The sequence below is a fragment of the Giraffa tippelskirchi genome, chromosome 6 (assembly GCF_054371585.1).
Source record: "Giraffa tippelskirchi isolate mGirTip1 chromosome 6, T2T-mGirTip1v1.2.pri, whole genome shotgun sequence".
NCBI classification, from domain to species: Eukaryota; Metazoa; Chordata; class Mammalia; order Artiodactyla; family Giraffidae; genus Giraffa; species Giraffa tippelskirchi.
The window spans coordinates 22,759,475-22,786,491 of NC_137280.1; the positions used below are offsets into that span (position 1 = coordinate 22,759,475).

The window sequence follows — 27,017 nt, forward strand, 5'->3', positions numbered from 1 at the left end:
GTTTGCCCCTTTCCGGCTCTGGCGGGCCCTGCCTGCCCGCTGTGTCCGGCGGGGGATGGGGCGGTCCGCAGCCGGCTAGCTCTCCTCTGGTATCGCTCAGTCCTTGTTCTGTGAGCGGGCCGGCAGTGCCTTAGAGTTGGGCTTTTCGCGGGATAGTTCTCTCTCTCTCTCTCGCTGTCCCACAGTTTAGGTTACTATCTCACGTTAGCTCCCTCAGATCGCCCTCGGGGCCCTCGGGCCCGGTCCTTACCCTAGGCAATGCCGCCCGCTCCTCTCCGTTCAGCCCCCACTTGCTGGTGGCGGATGATGCGAGCGTCTGGGGTTCTTTGCTGGGAGTTGCTTTAGGCACGTAATCTGTGGATTTTATTTATTTTTTCCTCCCAGTTACGTTGCCCTCCGAGATAAAAAATCCTCCCCCACACCCGCCGGTGAGAGGGTTTCCTGGTGCTTGGAAATTCCTCCTCTTTTACGACTCCCTCCCCGGGACGGGTCTCCGTCCCTAACTCTTTTGTCTCTCTTTTTATCTTTTATAATTTCTCCTACCTCTTTTGAAGATAATGCGCAGTTTTTGTGAAAGCCTGACGTCCTCAGCCAGCCTTCAGAAGTAGTTTTGTGAAGTTTGGTCAGCGTTCAGATGTTCTTTCGATAAATTTGTAGAGGAGAGAGTGGTCTCTCCATCCTATTCCTCCGCCATCTTAGCCCCGCCTCCCAATTGAGCTATTTCAAATCCTCAAAGATGATGCTGTGAAAGTGCCGCACTCAATATGTCAGCAAATTTGGAAAACTCAGCAGTGGCCACAGGACTGGAAAAGGTCAGATTTCATTCCAATCCCAAAGAAAGGCAATGCCAAAGAATGCTCAAACTACCGCACAATTGCACTCATCTCACACACTAGTAAAATAATGCTCAAAATTCTCCAAGTGAGGCTTCAACAGTATGTGAACTGTGAACTTGCAGATGTTCAAGCTGGTTTTAGAAAAGGCAGAGGAACCAGAGATCAAATTCCCAACATCCGCTGGATCATCGAAAAAGCAAGAGAGTTGCAGAAAAACATCTACTTCTGCTTTATTGATTATGCCAAAGCCTTTGACTGTGTGGACCACAACAAACTCTGGAAAATTCCTAGAGAGATGGGAAGATCTGCCTCTTGAGAAATCTATATGCAGGTCAGGAAGCAACAGCTAGAGTTAGACATGGAACAATGACTGGTTCCAAATAGGGAAAGGAGTACATCTAGGCTGTATATTGTCACCCTGTATTTAACTTATATGCAGAGTACATCATGAGAAACGCTGGGCTGGAGGAAGCACAAGCTGCAATCAAGATTTCCGGGAGAAATATCAATAACCTCAGATATGCAGATGACACCACCTTTATGGTAGAAAGTGAAGAAGAACTAGAGAGCCTTTTGATGAAAGTGAAAGAGGAGAGCGAAAACGCTGGATTAAAACTCAACATTCAGAAAACTAAGATCATGGCATCCGGTCCCATCACTTCATGGCAAATAGATGGGGAAACAGTGGAAACAGTGAGAGACTTTTTTTGGGGGGGCTCCAGAATCACTGCTGATGGTGATTGCAGCCATGAAATTAAAAGATGTTTGCTGTGCTCCTTGGAAGAAAAGTTATGACCCACCTAGACAGCATATTAAAAATCAGAGACATTATTTTGCCAACAAATGTCAAAGTCTAGTCAAAGCTATGATTTTTCCAGTAGTCATGTATGGATGTGAGAGTTGGACTATAAGGAAAGCTGAGCACCGAAGAATTGATGCTTTTAAACTGTGGTATTGGAGAATATTCTTGAGAGTCGCTTGTACTGCAAGGAGATTCAACCAGTCCATCCTAAAGGAAAACAGTCCCGAATATTAATTGAAAGGACTGATGCTGAAGCTGAAACTCCAATAGTGGCCACCTGATGCGAAGAACTGACTCATTAGAAAATACCCTGATATTGGGAAAGATTGAAGGCAGGAGGAGAAGGGGATGACAGAGGATGAGATGGTTGGATGGCATCACCGACTTGATGGACATGAGTTTGAGTAAACTCTGTGAGTTGGTGATGGACAGGGAGGCCTGGCATGCTGCAGTCCATGGGTTCACAAGGAGTCAGACATGACTGAACGACTGAACTGAACTGAACTGAATACATGTAAAATTGCTTTAAAAAGAAGTAAGTGCAGATTATTAGAGGTGAATTTTAATATATCTTTTTTGTCTACTAGTGTACATTGATTCAAAATTGGCCTGAGGAAGAAGTCAGAAATAGATGCACGTTACAGGAAGAGGCATGAATAATGTCTGAAATTAATCCCTTCACACTATATGCTTGGAAAGAGGAACTAGAAAGAGAGGAGATATTGGTATGAACTGGTAACAGAGTAAAGAAAACACTGCAAGTTAAACTAAGGAGGAAGGGACAGGCCCAGCGTTGGTTCCTGGTCTCACCACCATGACCAGTGGGGTTATTTAGTTGTGCTCATTCTCTCTCTTTTCTGATTATGATGCTTATTGAGCACAAGAATACTTTTAAATGCCACTGCAATAAATCCAAGGTTCTACCAACTTTTATTAAGTTCAAGTCTAGAAGGTCAGCAGAAGACTAAAAAGCAGTAAGTTACTTATCTTTATAACAATATCATGTGAAAGCTAGGGCACTAAAATACACTGCAAAGCTATTGGCATGAGTTCCTAAAATAACTGAAGACCTGAAATGAGTTTAGGAATAGCAAGACTTACCAAAGTGAAACAAAGTAGACTGAATAAGGGAGGAAAAACCTGGGATCATACCTGGATAGCACTAGAGGTTTATAAATGCTTATGACAAAAGAATAAAGTGTATTGGGATTAAGGAATAATTCAGAGCTCACTTTGTAAACCTGGCCTTGCATTAGAACTTGAATAATTAGGTTTTAGGGCTTCCCTGATAGCTCAGTTGGTAAAGAATCCACCTGCAATGCAGTAGACCCCTGTTCAAGCTCTGGGTCAGGAAGATCTGCTGGAGAAGGGATAGGTTACCCACTCTAGCATTCTTGGGCTTCCCTTGTGGCTCAGCTGGTAAAGAATCCACCTGCAATGTGGGAGACCTGGGTTCAATCCCTGGGTTGGGAAGATCCCCTGGAGAAGGGAAAGGTTACCCACTCCAGTATTCTGGCCTACAGAATTCCACAGACTGTATAGTCCATGGGGTTGCAAAGCATCAGACACAACTTAGCAACTGAATAATAAAAAAGATTGCATATTATTTTTGAATTAAGAACAACCAATCACAAACAGCCAACTACGCTTTCCTAAACAAGGCAAATGCTTAAGCTATGGCCAATCAAATAATTTCTTTGCTTTGCTTCTCCATCTTCCATATTAAACCTTTCCCTTTGCTCCTGTAATAGAGCTACTTTTGGGCTGCACAATTTAAACCAATGTTTGCTTAAGTAAACTCTTGAAAAGTTTAATGTGCCTTGGTTTATCTTTTCACAATATAGTTCACCTTCAATTCCAGAAATCAACTTCATTGAGACAGAATAATCCTCTGGACTTCAGGATTGTAACCGGAATAACCATTTCTATGTTTAAAGGGGACCAAGAGATTATCTTCCAGTCATCAAAAATAATATTTTCATTAAACTGTACTGGTAGACTTGTGACAGTGATAGTTAAAAGACATTTTACTGACTTGAACATAAGTATGTCATTGTCCATAGTAGGGTAATATATGATATATAATACATATACATATGTGTACATATAGGGCTTCCCAGGTGGCACAGTGGTAAAAGAATCCACCTGCCAATGCAGGAGATTCAAGAGATGTGGGTTCGATCCCTGGGTCAGGAAGATCTCCTGGAGGAGGAAATAGCAACCCGGAATATTCCATGGGCAGAAGAGCCTGGCAGGCTACAGTCCATGGGGTTGCAAAGAGTCAGACATTACTGAACAACTGAGCACACACACATATGTGAACATACATATGAAGACAGTTTTAATTTACTTTTCATTATAAAATCATGCTGACAAAAAAAATCTACACATTCCAGATCGGTTCATTTGGGGTTTTTCTTCCTATCCACTGACTGCACAAAACCTCTGCAGGTGCCATTATGGTAGAGTACTACCAGAGATAAAACAGTATAGGTCAAAATGTACATCAAAGGCACTGAGTTGACACAAACGCTTATTCTGTTTGACATAGGTTGTATCACAGTTGGTAGTTGCAGTGTTTATTTGAAATTTAAATGCTGATTAAGTGCTTTGCCAGTCCTGTTTTTGCAAACATACAAAGCTAAATGTATCAGCTCTCATGAAATCACGAGAAGCATGCCTAGCACGTCAGGCAGTCATTGTTGTTATTACCAATAAACAAAAATGTATATGTTTCCCCAATCTCAGTGCTGAAATGTGCTCTGTGTTTATGGAATAAGCTAAAGGAAAAAAAAAGAAATCTTTCCAGTTAAGAGTTTGTCAACTCTGGGTCTGTGACGTACCTGGGTCTCAACATCTGTCAGCTTTCTGGTCTGCTCTGCAGTCTGTGAGAGGAGGCTGGTCCCTATCTCAAGCATGGTGGCCGTGTGGTTCTGAACTGCATTCTGCTGTATCTGAGCCATCTCCGACTTCATATTTTCCACAATGTAATTCTCAATCTGCAAGAGATGAAGGGCAAGGCATACTACATTATAAGCAAAGCCTTTCGGTTGGAACATGTAATATTTACAATGACAAAACAAGACACAGCTGGCAAATCAGCCATCTGGAAGGAATCCTCTGCAACTCTAGGAGCTGGGGAAATGGGACACAGCACACAGGAACACAGTTCAGTTCAGTCACTCAGTCGTGTCCGACTCTTTGCGACCCCATGAATCGCAGCACGCCCGGCCTCCCTGTCCATCATCAACTTCCAGAGTTTACCCAAACTCATGTCCATCGAGTCGGTGATGCCATCCAGCCATCTCATCCTCTGTTATCCCCTTCTCCTCCTGCCCCCAATCCTTCCCAGCATCAGGGTCTTTTCCAATGAGTCAACTCTTCGTATGAGGTGGCCAAAGTACTGGAGTTTTAGCTTCAATATCAGTCCTTTCAATGAACACCCAGGACTGATCTCCTTCAGGATGGACTGGTTGGATCTCATTGCAGTCCAAGGGACTCTCAAGAGTCTTCTCCAACACCACAGTTCAAAAGCATCAATTCTTCAGTGCTCAGCTTTCTTCACAGTCCAACTTTCACATCCATACATGACTATTGGAAAAACCATAGCCTTGACTAGACAGACCTTTGTTGGCAAAGTAATGTCTCTGCTTTTTAATATGCTATCTAGGTTGGTCATAACCTTCCTTCCAAGGAGTAAGCGTCTTTTAATTTCATGGCTGCAATCACCATCGGCAATGATTTTGGAGCCCCCCAAAATAAAGTCTGACACTCTTTCACCTGTTTCCCCATCCATTTCCCATGAAGTAATGGGACCAGATGCCATGATCTTAGTTTTCTGAATGTTGAGCTTTAAGCCAACTTTTTCACTCTCCTCTCTCACTTTCATCAAGAGGCTTTTTAGTTCCTCTTCGCTTTCTGCCATAAGGGTGGTGTCATCTGCATATCTTCTTACACAGGAACACAGTTGCTAACAAACTCCTAATATACTGATGCACATATCTAATCACACAATCAGCATGGAAACTCACACTTGGCTAGTGCTTTCTCATTTAACCCTTACAGCAAAGATGTGAGAGTCACACATGGATGTACTCACTGTTCATTTCATTTTATAGGTGAGGAAACAGAATTAGAGAAGGGCAATGATGAGCCTAAAGTCACCCAGCAAACATTCAACAGCGTTACCACAATAATTTAAATCTAAATCTTGGTTCTCTGTTCATTATTATCATAATGACCACTCAACTCTGAGAATAATTCCGCCTTCTCAGTAATGAAAAATAAAAGATTATGCTGGGTTAGGGAAACGGGACAAGTAGTGGGAGGGGGACAGTTATCCAGAATACAAGTCTTTTGAAGGAATATTAAAGTATAGGCAAGAGCATATGAAATGAGCAGCAGAGCCTCAGAGCTTCTCACTGCTCCTTCGTAAAATCAAAAAAAAAAAAAAAACCAAACAAAACTAAACTCACTGAAAGTATGGTTCATAAAGCAGCATTTGCCTTTCTTGCCTTGGGAAACATTTAGTCCTTTATGGTGCCATCTTAGTAGAGAATACTACAGTTGTAAAATAAATAGTACCATAGAGGCCAAGAAGAATTACTAAGTGACTTAATATAAGGGAGCCTGTTAGGCACCTGGGAGAATAAGGCTGAGCATAAGCACTGCTTGAAAAATATAGAAAGAAGCCTGCACTTCCCTCTAGGTGCACTTAATTCTCCCCCAGCACTGTGTGGTGACTACATTTTATTACCCAATTACACATATGGGGAAACCTGCATCCGAGAGAAGTCAGGTCCAAGGCCACACACCATAAAAACAGTCAGACTTGGAATTGAATACTGAAGTCCTTAACTCTCATACCAACACTGTTAACCACTGGATAGCTCTGCCAAGTCGTGCTTCACAAGCTGGGTTCCAAATCATTAACAGCTACGTGATTTTTACTGATTTGGCGAACCAAAATACATCCCCTATTTTATAATCTATAGTAACACTATTGTCATGTAATAAATATAGCCTAAAACTAAATTCTTCTTTGTAAACTTTGGCAGTTCACTTTCTAACAACATCTCTTATTTCTGTTTCTCAAATGTGAGTCTGCCCCAAGCTAAAGAAAATGAAAGGTCAGAATCAAACCCTCTTATTAGTAATAAGTTCTGACCTTGTTCGTGATCAATATAAGGTAACTCCCCTTCATCCTTTATTCCCAAATTAGAAGTAGGGGGAAACAATTTTTTTATATATATAAAACAAACACAAAATAGATTAGGATACATATCTGGAAATTATCTGAACAAAATTTACGTCTCTAGGCTAAATTCAATCTTGGCTTTATTCCAATTGAACTAACATACTTAAATAACAATGGAAGCGTAGGAGAACAGAGGGTAGGTTGGAGTATCAGACATCTATTGTTTTGGATTCTGCTCATATGTTCCTTCTTTTTCTAATAACACCTCTTAACTTTCTTTTGGAAAAGTGTCTTTTCCTTCTTCAGAACAAATGCTTTGAGTAGAGTTGTCCTACCCTAGCTTCAGGGGTAGGTATATGTTTGAGCCTGACAAACCACAATGTTCTGCTCTTTCTTGGAGAGAATGAATTGTTCAAGAATGAAAAGATACCATAAGCAAAGCCATTAAGTCTCAGTTATGCAATTCTGTCCAACATTTACAAAAGAATTTTTTCCTCTGTGGTAAGTTGGTAACATATATGCTTGACATTTGATGTTCCATTTTGCCATCACAAAACCAGTGCCAGCCTAAGAATGAGGATAAGTCAGAAGGCAGACAGATAGCCAGGTGATACAGACAGAAGGGTACTATTAGAGTATCTCAATCTTGTCATGTTTTTAGCCAGATTCATCCTTGGACATGCAGTTGTAAACTGTGTGATATTCCTTGAGCAGCCCACTTTTTTTTTCTTTTGCTTCAATCACAGTGATTTAAGTTCTAACAATGAATGCTTAGCAAAGGAAGCCTCAAGCACATATTAGCAGTATGCTTCATGCTTATGCAGAAATCTGGGACAGTATATAAATGTGTATATTCTCTAAAACAGCAGATAAATCTCCATCATGGAGATGATATCTGGCATTTACAGCTGACATTTAGCCACTGTCTACTATGCTGCAGGCACTGAGCTAAGTGCTTTTTCTTTATGATAGCACTTAAACCTTATAATGATTATATATGGTAAGTATTGTTATAGCCATTTTATAGGTGAGACTACTAAGGCTTAGAAAATCCATAGCTTGCTCAAGAACAAACAAGAATTCAACCCCCAGTGCTAAAATCCATGTTTTTAACCTTTAATCTAGTCATCTTAAGTGCTACTTAATTACTCTATGAGTTTCCCAGGTGTCTCCAAGAATTCTCCTACAATGCAGGAGACACAGGAGACATGGGTTCCATCCCTGGGTGGGGAAGATCTCCTGGAGGAGGAAATGGCAGTGCACGTCAGTATTATTGCCTGGGAAATCCCATGGACAGAGGGGCTTGGCAGCCTACAGTCCATGGGGGTGCGAAGAGATGGACTCAACCTAGGGATTAAAGAACAACTAGCATCTTACCTTGTTCACAAAATGGCAATTTCCTTGAGTAAAAGTGATTTAGACCATCAAAATTATTTTATGCCAGATTCCACACTTACCAAGAAATTTCAACTAACACCTTGTTTTCCCTATGTAGATTTCTTTCCTGAGAGAAAATTCACTAACGAGTGGGCTCCAGTATAGATCTGCTGATACAATTACATCAACTTCTTATGTGGTTGGATAGTGGGAGTCAGTTCCCAGAGTGTGACTTATTCTGGGTGTAGTAATAATCATGTGCCCCAGTCTCCATAGAGGAGGACTCCCTCTGACAGAGTGACTACATCAAGGTTTAGCTGCTTTGTGGTTTATCAATGATAGATACTATCCATTCGTCTATTCTGCATTACTGTGCCTTTAACTGTAAAAATCAACACCAGCAAATCAATTATCTGCCTTATGCCAGTATTAATCACAAAAAGCCTCCCAATTCTATTGCTGATCCTGAAGTAGAAATAAAGCAGGTCTCCAACCTATCCTAAAATTCTTCTTTGGGCTGCCGTAATAAGTAACATGAATCTAATGCTAGCTAATTATTTTTTAATCAAATGGGGCTGCTCTCTCTAACTGCTTTTTAATGTAAAAGGTAATGGCACACTTAAGTAGCAAAAACCAGATGTAGTTGATCTAAACGCTGAGGAGAGAGGCAGAAGTCAAATATACAATGTGTGATTAATAAGGAGGACAACTTTCATCTTATCTCTAAACATTCCTCTGTAGATGTATATTTGCGAAATCTATCTTCAAGTGCTCCATTAGCCAGGTTCTGAAAAGATATGCAACAAATTTGATTGTCTTCATATATTCTGTACTGGTTTCAAAACATGTTTACATAATATGATGGCTACTTCAAGGTTCCATGTTTTATAAACATCTAAGATGTGAATCTTAAGCTTAGAATTTGGTGGCCACAAGAGCTAATGGGTTATAAAGTAGGAGACTCCCAATCTGACTCATAAAATTATTTGATTACAATGTCACTCTCAGTGTCTGACTCCAGAGTTTTTATAAAGTATGGGCCAAAAAGCTAGTAAGAGGATATAGGATGTGATTCAAAATAACACAATAAACAATCAGTGATGATTTTTAAGCAAGGAATTAATGTTACATTTGTAAAGTGATTTTGTGTTTACAGAGAACTTTCATACACTGTCTGACCTGATTCTTACACCAACCTTAAAAGGAAAGTATTGACTCTATTTTATGATTTAAAAATCTGAGGCTCAGAGGGATTAAGTATCTTGTTAGAAATGAAAGAACTCTAATCTACCTTCTGCTGTTTCACTAACATCAGAATTGTGGGAATTGTTCTGCTGTGGACTGATTGGCTGGTTGACTGACTAATTGACTGATTTCATTTTTAGCCAGCTCATTGGGAATTCACTTACTTTTTTCTTTGATAAAAACATGCAACATTAGAGAGTGATTGCTTCATTCTGATTTACTATGTTAGAGGGTAAGGTAATTTGAGATGAAGTAACATATCTCAGGCCAGGTAGTTGGCAAGTTTACTCTGCCAGCACTTTTAATACAATGAGTCATTAAAAATACTCTCATCAGCACCTACCTTTTTTGTCTTAGTATGCAGCTTATAATAACGTTTTCTTACACTGATTTTATTTCTTACAAACTACTGTTTAATATAACAAAAGTAATAACATCAATGACATCACACTAAGCCTCTACTAAAGCTAGGTATGACTGAGGTTTTACAAATATATAGCTCATTGACTACTTATAACAATCCAGCCACTCTATTATTTTTTCTCATTTCACTGATAAGAAAACAGACTCTGGAAGTTAGGCAAATTGTCTATGATCACATAGTAAGTTGGGGTAGAGCTGTGATGTTGCTTTGAAAGAAGCTAGATGGGCCCCTTCAGGACATGCTCCTTCTAAAGAATGATCACCCATCAAGCACAAGCACACTATCATGAATGTCACAGACAAATTCTTGTAACACACAATATTCATGCAGGGAATACAAAAATGAAGGCTACAGAACGAACGAGGTGCAACTGTTCAAGGATAGATAATTTTTCATTTTTTTATTTAATCATTTTCACAGTGATTGATGCCTGTAATATCCTGGGAAATGTTATGGTGGTGAGAAAGCAAATATAGAGTCCAGTGTTTGACAAGTAGCATTCTTAAGTAGAGAAAAAATATTTTTAAGAAGTGAAGATTATCAGACATTTGTAGTTCATTCATAAACTGCATGCCCAAGTCTTTTGCCCAGTGACTAGCAGAGAATTAATGCTATAATTTTCTACTACAAAAGAGAGTTTGGGGAGAGATTTTTTTACTGGGCTCTCAAAACTCTTGCCATTTCATGTTCATGAGAACCAAAATCTGGTGAGATTATGACATGTCTTGCATATGAAATGCATTCTCTATCATTTCACTTCAAGAGATCACGTCAAGGAATCTCTTAAACAAGAGCATATCTTAAAGCACAAAGAATAGAATTTCCCCATGTAATTCTTAGGAAAATAACATTTTAAGCCCTATAAAAATTGACAAAGGCATTGTTCACTTAAAATATGTTGTAGATTAAATGGACTCTCATTGAATGTTGGTGCATATGGTATTACTCAGTTATGGCAAAACAACCATGAAATAAAGTTAAAGGGTAAATATGGGGAAGTAATAAAAAGGTAAAGCAATGCAAAAAAATGCCTTAAATGTTGATGCTTTTATTTAATATTGTTGTTTCATAAATCAGTGGCAATACTGAACATGCAACCAAATCTTGGTTTATGGTTTTATAAAAAAAGATGGCTGAACCCAAGTATATTATTTTCAAGAATTTCTATTATTAGAATTTCCAGTATACTGCTTCTTTTACGAAATGGAGAAGCATTATTGTCTTTATAGACAATAGATCTATCAAACTGACATTTGAAATAGTTTCTGTAGTGATATGCATGGCATGAATCTTATTTCTTATTTCAGTATCTGAAAAAATATTATTCACAGAAGAAAGAAAACCATTAGAATAAGTGAGTTGGAAGAGACATTGAATATTACGAGCTCCAAGAATCTCGTTTTATAGATGTGGTGACTGAGGTTCAGAGAGGTTATAGAAAGCAAGGTGAAACAACTAACTGATGTCAGATGCCGGGCTGTGGCCACTTGGTGTGTGGGAAACTCAGACTTGTATCAGCAGCTGAGCCAACAACAATGGCTGCTGGTGCTGTTGGCTCACCCCACATTTCTTTTCCAGCCTCTTGCTTCTTCCTACTTGCTTTACTTCTGATGGCTCCTAATTTGAGGCTACCCCGTCATAATACTAATTCATGCTTATCAGTTTGGGGATGGGGGGGTTAACTTTGCTCTCTGGACTCGACTCTCGCTTTCCAGCACTAATGCCCACTAGCTGCTCCTTAGCCCAGGAGTCTCAGCATCTCCCTGACTTTTATTTTCCCTATGCATCATCCTTCAAATGGAAAAACACTGAGACCAGACCCTTTATCAGTTCAGGCTTATTAAACCTGCACCAGTTCATGTTAGTCCTAGCAATATGTGTTGAATGCATCCTATGCACTAAGCCTAGTGCCAGATATTACCGGTACAAAGAGTTGAATCTTCCCGGAAATAGATGCTTATAGATTGGTCATTTCAATAGATTAGGTGAATATTCTGGTGGAGTTTACTTACGACTGTATTTCTTCCTGTAAATATTTTTTTTTTGTAAGAAGAAGCTCTCAGCTACCGTAATTAATAATCTTCAGGGGACATTTGTTACATCACTCCAACAGAGTAATGGCAAGACCTCTGTTGAGACATATGGAGAAGCTAAGCTTCAAGGGTACCCCAGAAAAATCCCATATGAATACATTTTTCAATTATTTTTCTTAGTTATGACTCTTTTAAGACCACATTTTTATAGATGCCGAAAGTTGCCATTTCACATAATTGGGTCAGGACCCAGAAAAATCATTCCCTCTTCACATAAACAAATGAGATGTTTCCTGTACCAAAACACATTTCACTAGTCTGGAACATCTCTTTTGCATCCCACGTTTTCATATGCAGAAAAAGTCAGTCATGAAACTTTAAAAATGTTTATAAACAGGTGCTTAACTTTTCTCTTTACATTTTTTAAAGGGAGAGGAAATGTGAAAAACACACTCAACTAGGAGTTGGGTTATCTGGGTTTTAATTCAAGGTACTATTGTTGATTTCCTCTGTGACCTTGGACAAGTCACTTAAGCAAACTGGGTCTCAGAGATTCATCTAGAAAGGAAGGGCTGGTTTAAATTATTTTTAATATTGTTTGAAGCTCTCCAATTACTTGATTTAAAACATCCTTTACAAAGTACAGGAGTCTACAGTATTTTAATTTTTATTTATTACAGAAAATCAAAATATGGATGTATATACCTATATCTATAAAATATGTAATACACATCCTTAATGACAGTTATGGAACAATGATACAGGAACACAACAGAAAAGCCCTGATTCAAATCTCTGTTTTGAGATAAAGAGGCAGAATCTCTTATTCCCTTAATCCTCAGGCACCATTCTGCCCAAAATATATTCCCTGTTTTCCTCTCAACACAACCAGGCTATCTTCCTATGTTTCTTATGTCACTGAATGACATCACCACTACCTTCGCATTCATCCAAGCCATGGAAGTTATCTTTGACTATTCCTTATCTTCATTTTCTACATTCAGTCACCATCAGATTGCCTTGCTTCTGATTCCTGAGGGGTGCTTAGGTCCATTCCTCTCCCTCGTTCCCTTTCTCCCTACCATATCTCTTTATTCTCACTGGTACTGACTTAGGTCAGATTCTTGCCATTTTTCTTCTAGATTTGTTAATGGCCCCATAACTGATTTTCTGACTACAGGCTTGCTTCCTTCAATCCATCATCCAGGCTTAATAAAGGGATAGACTGATCTAAAACACAAATTTGGCTTTCCCACACCACTTCTTAAACTCTTTCATAGCTTCTACCATCTGCACATAAAGTCACAAGTCCTTGATCAGCACTGAAGAATACTTATGATCTGGACTTTGCTTCCCTCTCCCTACATGTACCTTATGCTCCAGATATACCAAATTATTTGTCTTTTTCTAAACATTATTATATTTTGCTTCCATGCCTTGGCATACAGTTTGCTGTAACTAGAATGTTTCTTTTCTATTTCTTTCTCCATTTTCCTGGGCAAAGTTCTGATTTTCAATATAGGTTCAAATATTTTCTTCTCAAGGAAATTTTTCATGAATCTCCTCTCCTGGGTACTTAGAGAGTATCCTAAGATTCCTTTTTTCAAAACAGCATTGCCCACACCCCAGTACACCATTAGCTCCTTAACGGAAGCACTATCTTGTTGAGCTTGGTATCCCTTAGTGCCTGGCACAAAGTGAGTCCCCATTAATATATAGATAAATAAATGAATGAATGAACTTCTAATGAAAATACTAACAGCTTCCAATCGTGAACTTGGTTTAGTTACTTGTTCCTGACAGTCTGAAATATCACAGTACCAATTCTTAGTAAGGTCTTTCTGTATATCAATGGGACTAATGTAAATGATGCAAAAGTAAAAAGGTCTGAAGACAATATTCTCACTCACTGAATCATATAATCCTACCTTATTTTCTTGTTATCTTCTCTACTTTCGTAATCATCTATTATGGGTAATTATTTAAATTAGGTAAAATACAGTAAACACATTGAAAATGAACCATGTGTTAATCACTGGGGTATACAATGAAAGCAAAAGAACCAGTAAACCCAGACTTTGATGACCAAAGCTGTTTATAATTCAAGTGTGTTACAAGCGCTGACATGAAGGTACAAATGTCCTGCCTGCCTGCTGGGATAGGATGAAAGAAGGCATGCCTTTTCTAAAAGGGAATCAAGAACATCTTTCCAGAGGCAATCCCAAATGAATATGGCAAGGAGGGCACACATTTCTTATGTTTGCCTTAATTAACAAAAATATGACTTGGAAAACCTGTAGGATGGGAGGATAAAGAAGGAAGCCAGGAAGACTATGACAGTATGAAAACTGCTTGTTTGGGTAAGGTGACTTTCCTGACCATCTCTTGGAATGTGCTGTTCAGGAAATCAAGAGATAAATCAGTTAGAAGCATGGACATGTCACCAAGGCCACAGGGCAAGGGCATGCTATCAGATTTTTAATATTAAATTCATTAGAAGGCTCAGGGAGATAATTTCTTTGCCCTTAACTAAATTTCCAAACATACTAAGCATAAAATTCACTCTTTTTAATAAAACATAAAAGTGCATCTCATGTATATGTGTGTGTGTGTATTTGCTTGCCCATATATGCTCTCACACACATTTATTCTTATACTCTCAATCTACCTGTTGTCAGATTTTACATTCATACTCTGGGGTTCCATTCATTTCATTGTAGTTTGTTTCATTAAAAATCCATTTAAAATAACTAATGGATCACTTCCCTTTAGATGAGGTATGCTTCATGTTAGATTTAATCAATATAGATAATGCCTGTTAAACAGTCATGGACAGCATCAGTATTCTGCCCAACAATTGAGAAACCTTTCTCCCAAATTCTGAATTTACACTTAGATGACAGAAAAAAAGGGAAGAACCACAAAGCAACTTTGTATACATGGTTTTATATCAGTAAAAGTGATAGTTTTTAACTAAAGAACATATTGTTTCAAACAGAAAACTGCAAACAAGTTTCTTAAAGTTAATGCTTTTTAGTTTCTTATCTGGAATGAAATTTAACCCCCTGCAACCACAGTTGGTAAAGAATCTGCCTGCAGTGCTGGAGACCCAGGTTCAATCCCTGGATCAGGAATATCCCCTGGGATGGAAATAGTAAACCACTCCAGCATCCTTGCCTGGAAAATCACATGGACAGAGGAGCCTGGTGGGCTGCAGTCCATGAGATGCAAAGAGTCGGGCATGACTGAGTGACTAACACTTTCAACAAGCTACATCGGTGCATCTGGTTCACTTAAAATAAGAAAGCTTTGACATCTGAACTAGAGACCACCCCAACATACGGTAGGTTGTGGGGAGTTGACAGGGTAAAAGAGACTCTCCATGGAATAATTCTAAGAAACATCTTCTGCAAACTACATTTTTCCTCCTATGACAAATGGCTGTGATGCAAACAAGTAGCTTATGATGTTCATTGTTTAAAGGAAACCTTCTGCGTTAAATGAAAACACGGCAAGACAGATCACGCAATCTAAATCCTTAGCAGATGATAAAAGATACACAGTAACAAAAATGGAAAAGCCTTAATAATTAAGGAATTTATAGATTTTAAGAAACACCACTAGTAGGTAGAAAAATGCCATCATTTTACTCTGGTATTTCATACTAAATTGCAAGGTATTAGCACATAAAATCTAACCTTATTCCAATAAAACCCCTCTCAATAAAATCTCTCTATTCAACATTCTGATGTTTTAGGCTACTACTTTCCCATATGTGCTGTTTCTTTTTTCAAAATACAGTTGCTCTATCTGCTTTTCTTATTTTCTATAAATCTCTTAAGTTTATAATTGCTTTTTAAAATTAACTTTTATCTGCTTAATTGTGGCAAAATTAATGGTAAGAGCATGTGTGCATGTATGTACGTATTTCTCCTATATATGGAATTCCTCAATGGAATGTACAATAAGTTTGCACAGGCATAAAACTGTCAAAGTCATTGTATAATACACATTCCAAAGCATTCCATGTGAGGTCTGCCTAATTTTTCCTGAATAATACTTGTTGAGTAGTTTTTATTTAAATTACTTTTGGTCCATGTACTAGAAAGATTAGTAGGCTGGAAATAGCCATTCAAAGCATAAGAAAGGGATAATGATTGCTGACATTTTATAAATGAAATAAAATCCCCATTTTTCCTCACTTTGATCAAAGGGCGACAGACACTGGACATTGTTTCTTCTTTCACAAAGACCATTCTGGTGCCCTAGTGATGCTTGTTACATCTCAAGTGTTATTGGAAGTGAGCCCAAATTACCATTACAATAAATTAGTCTCTCTCAGAATTAACCTCATAGGACAAGAGAGAATGACACTGAGCATGAGTAACTGTTTAAAATACCTGCTCTCATTACCACATGCACTGCCAGAGGGATTCTGTGAAAGTTTGTTTGAAAGACTCACTAATCTAGTTTTGGGAGCTACAGATCACCTCAAAGTGCTCCTTTTGTTTTTATTCCATCCCCAACAAGCAATGACCACTCAAAACTGTTTTTCACTAGCTGAAAGAAGGCTGGTCTAACTCATTTGAAAGACTAAATCTTGGAAACAAACTTAAAAGTATTTTTAAAATCATGACATATTATTAATAGACACAATAAAGATACAATTAAAGCTTAGCAGATGTCATATTTTGACATATTTGCTTTGAATTTGTTTTTTTCAGTAAGAAATAAAATGTTATCTAGACAAAACACCCCCTCCAAACACACACCAAAATTAACCATTATCCTGAAGCTGATATGAATTTATACTACATAGATATAATTTCTAGACTTACAAAAACATTGTGAAAGTGAAAGTGAAGTCGTGTCTGACTCTTTGTGACCCCCATGGGCTACCAGACTTCTCTGTCCATGGGATTTTTCAGGCAAGAATACTGGAGTGGGTTGCCATTTCCTTCTCCAGGAGATCTTCCCGACCCAGGGACTGAACCCGGGTCTCCCACATTGTAGGCACTTTACCGTCTGAGCCACCAGGGAAGTTCCTTATTGTATGGCTTCTTAAACTCTTATTTTTTAATCAACATTATGTTTTTGAGACTTAGCCATATTAATAGTGTACTTTTTATTATGCATTGTACGACTGAGTCAGATTTAGTAATTTCAACTGCTAATAAAACAGTCTTATATCTCAAGGCTTATCTTACCCAGAAGAGAGGAGTTCAAACTCTATCAGATCCATTACCCTGAGTTCTAGCTCTGTCATGAGAAAGAACAAAGTGCTTCTCAGCATCTCACAGAGCCCCTAGGATTTCTTCTTTAAGGAGCAGAAAGAAAGCTGCATGATGAATCTTTTCCCATTTATAGACTGTATCTCAAGGATCCATATCAATAATTTTTATCTTTGGCAAACAGTTATTTCCCAGAGAGAGCAATTACGGGACTGAGAAAAAGGGGAAAAAGGAAACAAGTTACCAAAACTAAAAATTCACTCTATAGTCCTATTCAAGCATAAATTACTATATTAAGATATTCAAATAACCATGACATAAATTATAATGACAGTTCTCCCAACTTCCTAGGGAGCTTTTCACTGAATGGACTGTGTAGTCTAGATTTTAAGGTATAAAGTGATGAAAAAGTACCAGCTCTCCATGGCTTGAAAATATCCTTCTACTTAACAAGTAGTATACAAATGATATATGTAGTATGTTCTCAATTATGGTAAGTGTATTCAGGTACACATTTGTATGCACTGGAAAAAGAAAAGAAACACTGGATTGTGAACAATGCATGTCTCTGGCTGATGGGAACACAGGTGAGTTTTATTTTCTTCTCAAAATGCTTTGATATTTTCCACTTTTTTTAAGAAAATAACAATTTAATTTTATATTCAAAAAAGACATAAAGAACGAGAGAAAGACACTAAAGATATTAGAGTCCATTCATTCAGCAGGAAACTTATAAACATGCAGCAACTTAGGGGCGGCTGAGTTAGATCAAACCTGCATCCACAGATGTGCCACTGGTTCCATTGTTTTTTTTCTTTTTCCTTTAGGGCTGCCCCTTATCCACCCATCCCCAACTCCATGGCTTCAAAAGAACTAAAGAAGACAAATAAACAAAAGAAACCAAAGGAGCAGAAACAGTCACAGGTAGTTTCTTTGAAGGGGAAGGGTTTTGTGGAAAGCTTATCATAGCAGCCAACCTTTATTGAGCGTTTCCTATGTCAGTGGGGCTTCCCTGGTGGCTCAGCTGGTAAAGAATCTGCCTGCAATGCGGGAGACCTGGGTGCGATCCCTGGGTTGGGAAGATCCCCCGGAGAAGGGAAAGGCTACCCACTCCAGCATCTGGCCTGGAGAACTCCATGGACTGTGTAGTCCAAGGGGCCGCAAAGAGTCGGACACGACTGAGCAACTTTCACTTCACTGTGTGTCAGCGAGTCTTAATTATTCCTCACAGCAGTCCTTTTGAATAGGTATTGTTACCATCTTATATTGGTGAAATGGTAAAACTGAGAAATTAAGGGATGTGATCAGGGTCAAAGCGCCCAAATGCTAGAAGTGGCTGTCTGATACCTGTCCATTTTCTTTCCACTTCAGTTGGCCTCAGGTCCTTGGTTAGTGCAAGGATCACAAACATGCCATTTGCTGCCCAGATTCATCTAGGTGAAGCATTCTTTGGCTAGCATCTTATTCTTTCAGTATACTTTCAAGACCTTTATCCAGAACTCATAGTCTCCAATTAACCTACCTCTCTTTCACTTTAAGTTACTAAGGGAGGCTGTTCTGATCCTAAAGCCATTAGAGTTGCCACTAGTGTGGGGGAATGGGGAAAATAAGAGTACTTAACAATCATCACCTTCCAATGGTAAAACACAACAACAACTCTTCATTCACTGTTCTCCCTTTTTAAATAAAATGAAAAATCCCCTTCACCACTATCATGCTGAGGAGTACTGAAAGAATGATTGGGCTGATATGCAGTTGGCCTCGCTAAACCCACCTAAACTTTGAAGCCTTTCTAAACTGAACATGAAATAGTAATTTTATATGACAAGGTGACTCTTTCCTCAGCTCCATGATGATATGCTTTTTATTGCCTCATTAATTATCCTTACTGAAAAGTATTAGTATTTTCTTTCATTTACTCAACCAAAAGAGAGAGATCAACTTCCTATAGCATATGGGTTAGTATCATGCCCATTCTCCTGTTCATTATACCATTACCCCTTCACAACAACACATGTAAACCCATGGCTGATTCATGTCAATGTATGGCGAAAACCACTACAATATTGTAATTAGCTTCCAACTAAAATAAATAAATTAATAAAAAAAAACACAAATGCCAAGTGAAATACTTAATCTAATGTTTATATACTCACTGAAAGCTTATTATCATAGAACATACTATAACATTATGATTTAAAATAAGCTTACCAATAAATTTTCATCAAAACTCTTCAAACAAGGCTCTTCTTAGGTTGTTTTCAAGGTTATTAAAGCTAGTTGAACTGTATACAAATTAAAATTGCTGAACTAAATTTTTGCTCAAAAAATTTCAGTTGTTAAAACTAAAGGTATATTTACAACTAAATACACTTACTGTATCTTGCATATATATGTATCTGTAGAATAATGAATTAGAATATATATATGATACAGTAGCAGACTAATTGTTTCCCTTTAAAAATGGCATGTCTTATCAAGTAGGTGTAAGATTATAGATAGTAGATTATATATCAATAAAGACATAAAGAACATGCACAGATGTGGGTGTGTAATTATGTATGTTTACATAATATATATGGATGTATATACTTTATTATGTGAGACAAACCCAGTTAGGTAACATCTCTTGAGTCACTTGTATATGTTTTCTATGTTAAGAAGCCTTGTATCGTGAATATAAGATGCAAAATACATAGTTCTTGACTAGTCCCTGTCTAGTGAGAAAGACAGTATATAAACAGACATCATTATAATGCGGTAATGATTAGAATATAAACTGCCTATACAGGATTGAATGATAGAATGATCTCTGTTCGTTTCCAAGGCAAACCATTCAATATCACAGTAATCCAAGTCTATGCCCCGACCAGTAACGCTGAAGAAGCTGAAGTTGAACGATTCTATGAAGACCTACAAGACCTTCTAGAACTAACACCCAAAAAGATGTCCTTTTCATTATAGGGCACTGGAATGCAAAAGTAGGAAGTCAAGAAACACCTGGCGTAACAGGCAAGTTTGGCCTTGGAGTACAGAATGAAGCAGGGCAAAGGCTAATAGAGTTTTGCCACAAGAACGCACTGGTAATAGCAAACACCCTATTCCAACAACACAAGAGAAGACTCTACACGTGGACATCACCAGATGGTCAACACCAAAATCAGATTGATTATATTCTTTGCAGTCAAAGATGGAGAAGCTCTATACAGTCAGCAAAAACAAGACCAGGAGCAGACTGTGGCTCAGATCATGAACTGCTTATTGCCAAATTCAGACTTAAATTGAAGAAAGTAGGGAAAACCACTATACCATTCAGGTATGACCTAGATCAAATCCCTTATGAGTATACAGTGGAAGTGACAAATAGATTTAAGGGACTAGACCTGATAGACAGAGTGCCTGATGAACTATGGACAGAGGTCCGTGACATTGTACAGGAGACAGGGATCAAGACAATCCCCATGGAAAATAGACGCAAAAAAGCAAAATGGCTGTCTGAGGAGGCCTTACAGATAGCTGGGAAGAGAAGAGAAGCGAAAAGCAAAGGAGAAAAGGAAAGATATTCCCATCTCAATGCAGAGTTCCAAAGAATAGCAAGGAGAGATAAGAAAGCCTTCCTCAGTGATCAGTGCAAAGAAATAGAGGAAAACAACAAAATGGGAAAGACTAGAGATCTCTTCAAGAAAATTAGAGATACCAAAGGAATATTTCATGCAAAGATAGGCTTGATAAAGGACAGAAATGGTATGGACTTAACAGAAGCAGAAGATATTAAGAAGAGGTGGCAAGAATACACAGAAGAACTGTACAAAAAAGATCTTCATGACCCAGATAATCACGATGGTGTGATCACTCACCTAGAGCCAGACATCCTGGAATGTGAAGTCAAGTGGGCCTTAGAAAGCATCACTACGAACAAAGCTAGTGGAGGTGATGGAATTCCAGTTGAGCTATTTCAAATCCTCAAAGGTGATGCTGTGAAAGTGTTGCACTCGATATGCCAGCAAATATGGAAAACTCAGCAGTGGCCACAGGACTGGAAGAAGTCAGTCTTCGTTCCAATCCAAAAGAAAGGCAATGCCAAAGAATGCTCAAACTACCGCACAATTGCACTCATCTCACATGCTAGTAAAGTAATGCTCAAAATTCTCCAAGCCAGGCTTCAGCAATACATGAACCGTGAACTTCCAGATGTTCAAGCTGGTTTTAGAAAAGGCAGAGGAACCAGAGATCAAATTGCCAATATCCGCTGGATCATCGAAAAAGCCAGAGAGTTCCAGAAAAACATCTATTTCTGCTTTATTGACTATGCCAAAGCCTTTGACTGTGTGGATCACAATAAACTGTGGAAAATTCTGAAAGAGATGGGAATACCAGACCATCTGACCTGTCTCTTGAGAAACCTGTATGCAGGTCAGGAAGCAACAGTTAGAACTGGACATGGAACAACAGACTGGTTCCAAATAGGAAAAGGAGTACGTCAAGGCTGTATATTGTCACTCTGCTTATTTAACTTATATGCAGAGTACATCATGAGAAACGCTGGGCTGGAAGAAACACAAGCTGGAATCAAGATTGCTGGGAGAAATATCAATAACCTCAGATATGTGGATGACACCACCCTTATGGCAGAAAGTGAAGAAGAACTAATGAGCCTCTTGATGAAGGTGAAAGAGGAGAGTGGAAAAGTTGGCTTAAAGCTCAACATTCAGAAAACTAAGATCATGGCATCTGGTCCCATCACTTCACGGGAAATAGATGGGGAAACAGTGGAAACAGTGTCAGACTTTATTTTTTTGGGCTCCAGAATCACTGCTGATGGTGATTGCAGCCATGAAATTAAAAGACGCTTACTCCTTGGAAGGAAGGTTATGGCCAACCTAGATAGCATATTTAAAAGCAGAGATATTACTTTGCCAACAAAAGTACGTCTAGTCAAGGCTATGGTTTTTCCAGTGGTCATGTATGGATGTGAGAGTTGGACGGTGAAGAAAGCTGAGCACTGAAGAATTGATGCTTTTGAACTGTGGTGTTGGAGAAGACTCTTGAGAGTCCCTTGGACTGCAAGGAGATCCAATCAATCCATCGTAAAGGAGATCAATCTTGAGTGTTCATTGGAAGGTCTGATATTGAAGCTGAAACTCCAATACTTTGGCCACCTCATGCGAAGGGTTGACTCATTGGAAAAGACCCTAATGCTGGGTAGGATTGGGGACAGGAGGAGAAGGGGACGACAGAGGATGAGATGGTTGGATGGCATCACTGACTCGATGGACATGGGTTTGGGTGGACTCCGGGAGTTGGTGATGGACAGAGAGGCCTGGCGTGCTGCAATTCATGGGGTCGCAAAGTGTGGGACACGACTGAGCGACTGAACTGAACTGATACAGGATTGTGAAATATATACCCCAAGTTCATGAAACTCATTACAGTTTTATTCCATATACTCATACAGAAGAAATAGTTTGGTAGTCTTTTCAGTTAGCACAATGTGACTGAGCATAAATATAATTTGCAAAATGCACATGTTTAATCAGCCTCTCTTCTGTTCTGATGTGAATTCCCACTCAGGACTGATTGCTGTCAGCATTCAGTTTTATCATGGCTTTTTTATATTAAAATTATATCAGCATCATTATTTCCAGGAAACCATGAAACTCCAAAATTACATATCCTAGGATTTCACTGAAGTCTTTTACATTCTTGACTTCTTAAAGCCAAGCATTTTCATGCCACAGCATGAGATATGCTACATTAAAAATTTAAGGAGTTTGCCAGAAAATCACCATCATAGAAGGAAATCATACATTTGTTTTCTCACAACATTTTCATCTGTAAAAATGGAGAATCAAAAAAATAGGCTAATTTCCACCAAAGAAACAGTGAATTAGAGCTCACAGTAGAACCAGAATTCTTGCTGTGCCTTTTCTAAATCTAGAGTCCATAGTCTGTACTAATACACATTTACACATGATGTCTATTAGCCCAGATTTAAGGGTCTCTCCTATCAAAAGTTAAGATTCATTATGGCCTATCTGACTTCTTCCAAAGCTCTTGGTAAACCTGCATAAGCAGGTGGAACCTTATGGGGTGCTGGGCAATCTTTAGCATAGTGTTACAGGCCTCCCTGGTGGCTCAGAGGGTAAAGTGTCTGCCTGCAATGTGGGAAACCAGGGTTCGATCCCTAGGTCGGGAAGATCCCCTGGAGAAGGAAAAGGCAACCCACTCTGGTACTCTTGCCTGGAAATCCCATGGACGGAGAAGCCTGGTAGGCTACAGTCCATAGGGTCGCAAAGAGTCAGACGACTGAGCAACTTCACTTTCATGGAGAGCTCCCAGGATGTATCATCAGGAGATCTGGGTGATTTTTTTTCACTTATCAGCCATACGAACTGTATAGTCTTTTACTCCTCTGAGATAAATATTTCTCATCAGGAAAATCATCCTGTTAATTATACCTGTCCTAAGTACCTCATAAGTTTGTTATGATCAATGAAATAAGTATGTGAAAACACGTGGTCAGCTCTAAGATGCTATACAAATGACAGATACTTATACTTTGGTTGAGAGTCAAGTTAGGAGAAGCAGTTTGAAAATCTATTAGAGGTGAAAATTCTCTGGTGTAAATATATATATATATAAATGAGAAGATAATTAATAGTTCAAACTAGCCATTGCATTACTTCCCTTACTGAATTCAGATTTATAGCCACCAGTACATGAGAAGAAGCAGTGTATGAGATAAAAGAGCAAGTTTTGGATTCTGATAGCTTTATACTGGCAATTGATTAACTGTATAAGGTTAAGCAAATTGCCTTCCCTCTCTGTGCCTCAGCTTCTGCATCTAGAAAATGGGAATAATAATATACCTACAACATAGTATTGTTCAAGGATTAAAAAGGAAATATTATGAAAAGACCTACATTGAAAAATAAAATAATAAGTTTCTAATGGAAAGGAATGGGTTTGAACTTTCTCAGCAGATACGGACGTAAGAGATGGTGAAAAGTGAAAATGAAAGTGTTAGTTGTTCAGTTGTGTCCAACTGTTTGTGACCCCATGAACTATAGCTTGCAGGCTCCTCCTTCCATGGGATTTCCCAAGCAAGAATACTGGAATAGGTAGCCATTCCCTATTCCAGGTAATCTTCCCTACCCAGGGATTGAACCTGGATCTTCTGCATTGCAGGAAGATTCTTTACCATCTGAGCTACCAGGGAAATCTGACTAAGAGATGGGGTGGTAGAGTTAAAAAGAAAAAACTAATGAGGAATTTGTCCTTAGAGACCTAGCTTCCTAACACTGAGCATTGTGACTATGAAGAAGCTGAGCCTTCACTATTCTGAGCCTTGATTTCCTCATCTGTACACTAAATGTACATCGACACAGTTTTATAAAGCTAAAGTAAAAATATTTTGTAAACCACAGGCATACAAAGATAAAAGATTCATTATAGCATGTTGTCAATCCCTGACACTACTGCTTGCCTAATGCTAAAGGGTTTTGCAAATCTTTGTTCTTAAAGAATTGTGAGTATCTTTCCTATTTACACTGTCTCAGAAATCCATGTACTGGAGGGTGGCCAAAATGTCTGGGAACAGATAATAATATTTTATTGTATTTTAATGTAATGTCAGAAAGCCATTTATTACATATATTCAGTAATTCTTCCAGACGTTATGGCCACAGGGTGTAGAGAAACCTCTTGTACAACATGTGCTAGTTGTTTCAAACCTTCAGAGGAAACTTTCTCCTTGAGCAATTTTAACCCCAAAATATCTACAATTATGATTTTGATGATGATTAGACTTTGAATTGCTAGGCCAGCAAGGAATAAAGCATAAGAGTGCAGTGAATAAAGTTCCCAGATGTCTTTCATAAAAATACTGGGGCCAGGGAGGAGAGGGTGGAATTGGGGGAAGGTTATAAAAGAGAAAAAAAAAGTTTTTCTCTTTAAAATTTTAAACATTATAGCTAGGTTCAACTAGCTTAACATCTGACTTAAAAGCAGATAAAGTATAAAATTATTCACATTATGAAAGTATTCATCACTTTACTTATGATGACAGGGATCTAAAAGCAACAGTATTGCAAGTGTTTAGGTTTTGTTTTGTTTTTAGATAAATTGATAAATTGAAGATGAAACACTACAAGCCATCAATGATAACTATCAATAAAAATTTAAGACAAAGAAAATATATTAAAACACTATAAACAGCATTTACTTGCATGGTTCACTACTGGACATTTGGCAAACTTTAGAATGTAAGGCCTCAAATGTAGTTTCTTCCATGAAAAGTATGCTTCCTTTGAGACAGATTGATGTTTACAATTTCATAAACCTTGGGGGCTTAGCACTTCCTTATTTAACCATATGACTAAAAAAGTCCCTGTGGAGACTTGCTACATAAAAGATTCCAAACAAGTAAGTCTTTTGAGATTTCTGAGCTTCCTGTGACACCTACCATTAATGCATCTACAATGACCACGCTATTGGGTACAAAGAAATGAGCCCCATACTGGTCTGTGGCACATCTAATGGTATAATACAGGAAGATCATGGCTCTGTGTGTACTGGAACTTCATCTTTAGATGCAATTCTAAAAAGAGGCTCTCCAGCAAAGAGGTATTAAATAGTCCAATTTCCAAAATATTCAGAGAGATGCACTCACTAGAAAAGAATAAGGTTGATTATTCTCAAAAGAAAACACAAATGTAACAAAGTAAGGCTCATTTTTTGACTGTTGTTGTCGTTCAGTCGCAAAGTTATGTCCGACTCTGCAACACTATGGACTGCAGCAGGTCAGGCTTCCCTGTCCTTCACTATCTTCTGGAGTTTACTCAAATTCATGTCCATTGAATTAGTGACGCCATCCAACCACCTCATCCTCTGCTGCCCTCTTCTCCTCCTGCCCTCATACTTTCCCAGCATGAGGGTCTTTTCCAATGAGTTTGCGCTTCTCATCAGGTGGCCAGAGTATGGGAGCCTCAGCTTCAGCATCAGTCCTTCCAATGAATATTCAGGGTTGATTTCCTTTAGGATTGACTGGATTGAACTCCTTGCTGTCTCAAGAGCCTTCTCCAGCACCCCAATTCAAAAGCATCAATTCTTTGGCGTGCAGCCTTCCTCATGGTCTCAACTCACATCCATTCATGACTACTGGAAAAACCATTGTTTTGACTATACGGATCTTTGTTGGCAAAGTGATGTCTCTGCTTTGTTTGTCTAGGTTTGTCATAGCTCTTCTTCCAAGGACCCATAGTAAAAGGTATAGTTTTAATCAGGATAAGGAACAAATACCACACACACGTGTGCGCACACACACACACACACAAGCTTGCATATAGACACAAATAAGAAACAGGTTTAATGAAACAATATTTACTTCAGTGACACAGCTAAGAATTATAACTCAGGTCTCTGATCCTCTGAGATTTTGATATTTTCTGTATTGTTCAATTTTATTTCATTTTTCCAAAAAGAGTTGACCGAACCAATTATTTTAGTTTCACAACCTATTAATGGGCATGATGTTCAAAAAAACACTGGACTGGAAGCTGATGTTCATGGCTACTACTTATTATGTCCTCACTATGCGTGAGGAAATGTGCTGAATAGTTTGTTCACATCATAGCGTTTAGATCTCAAAATGACCATTAGAGATGAGTGCTATTACATCTATTTCACAGATGAAGCATTTAAAACTTGGCTCTGACTGTGCAGCCAGGAAACGGAAAAATCAGGGTTTACAAGTCAATCTTTTCTAATTCTCACTCAAAATCACACTCCATATACCACCAAAAAGCCTAAAGTTGATATTCAGGGCAGACTAGACAGGCTTCTCACTTAAGGAGCACAAAAACTGTTTCTGT

General features: G+C 38.5%; 1 protein-coding gene across 7 annotated transcripts in view; it reads right to left on the bottom strand.

Annotated features, from left to right (window-relative positions):
- Positions 1-27,017, bottom strand: part of ANGPT1 (angiopoietin 1) — a 797,336-nt gene that overhangs the window by 485,319 nt on the left and 285,000 nt on the right. For all 7 annotated transcript variants that reach the window (XR_014056675.1, XM_081500438.1, XM_081500436.1 and 4 more), the window contains one exon: positions 4,482-4,637. Coding sequence is in view for 6 of the 7 variants with exons in the window: in XM_081500438.1 (XP_081356564.1) it covers positions 4,482-4,637 (156 nt within the window). In the remaining variant the exon portion in view is untranslated. The remainder of the gene's footprint in view (positions 1-4,481; positions 4,638-27,017) is intronic.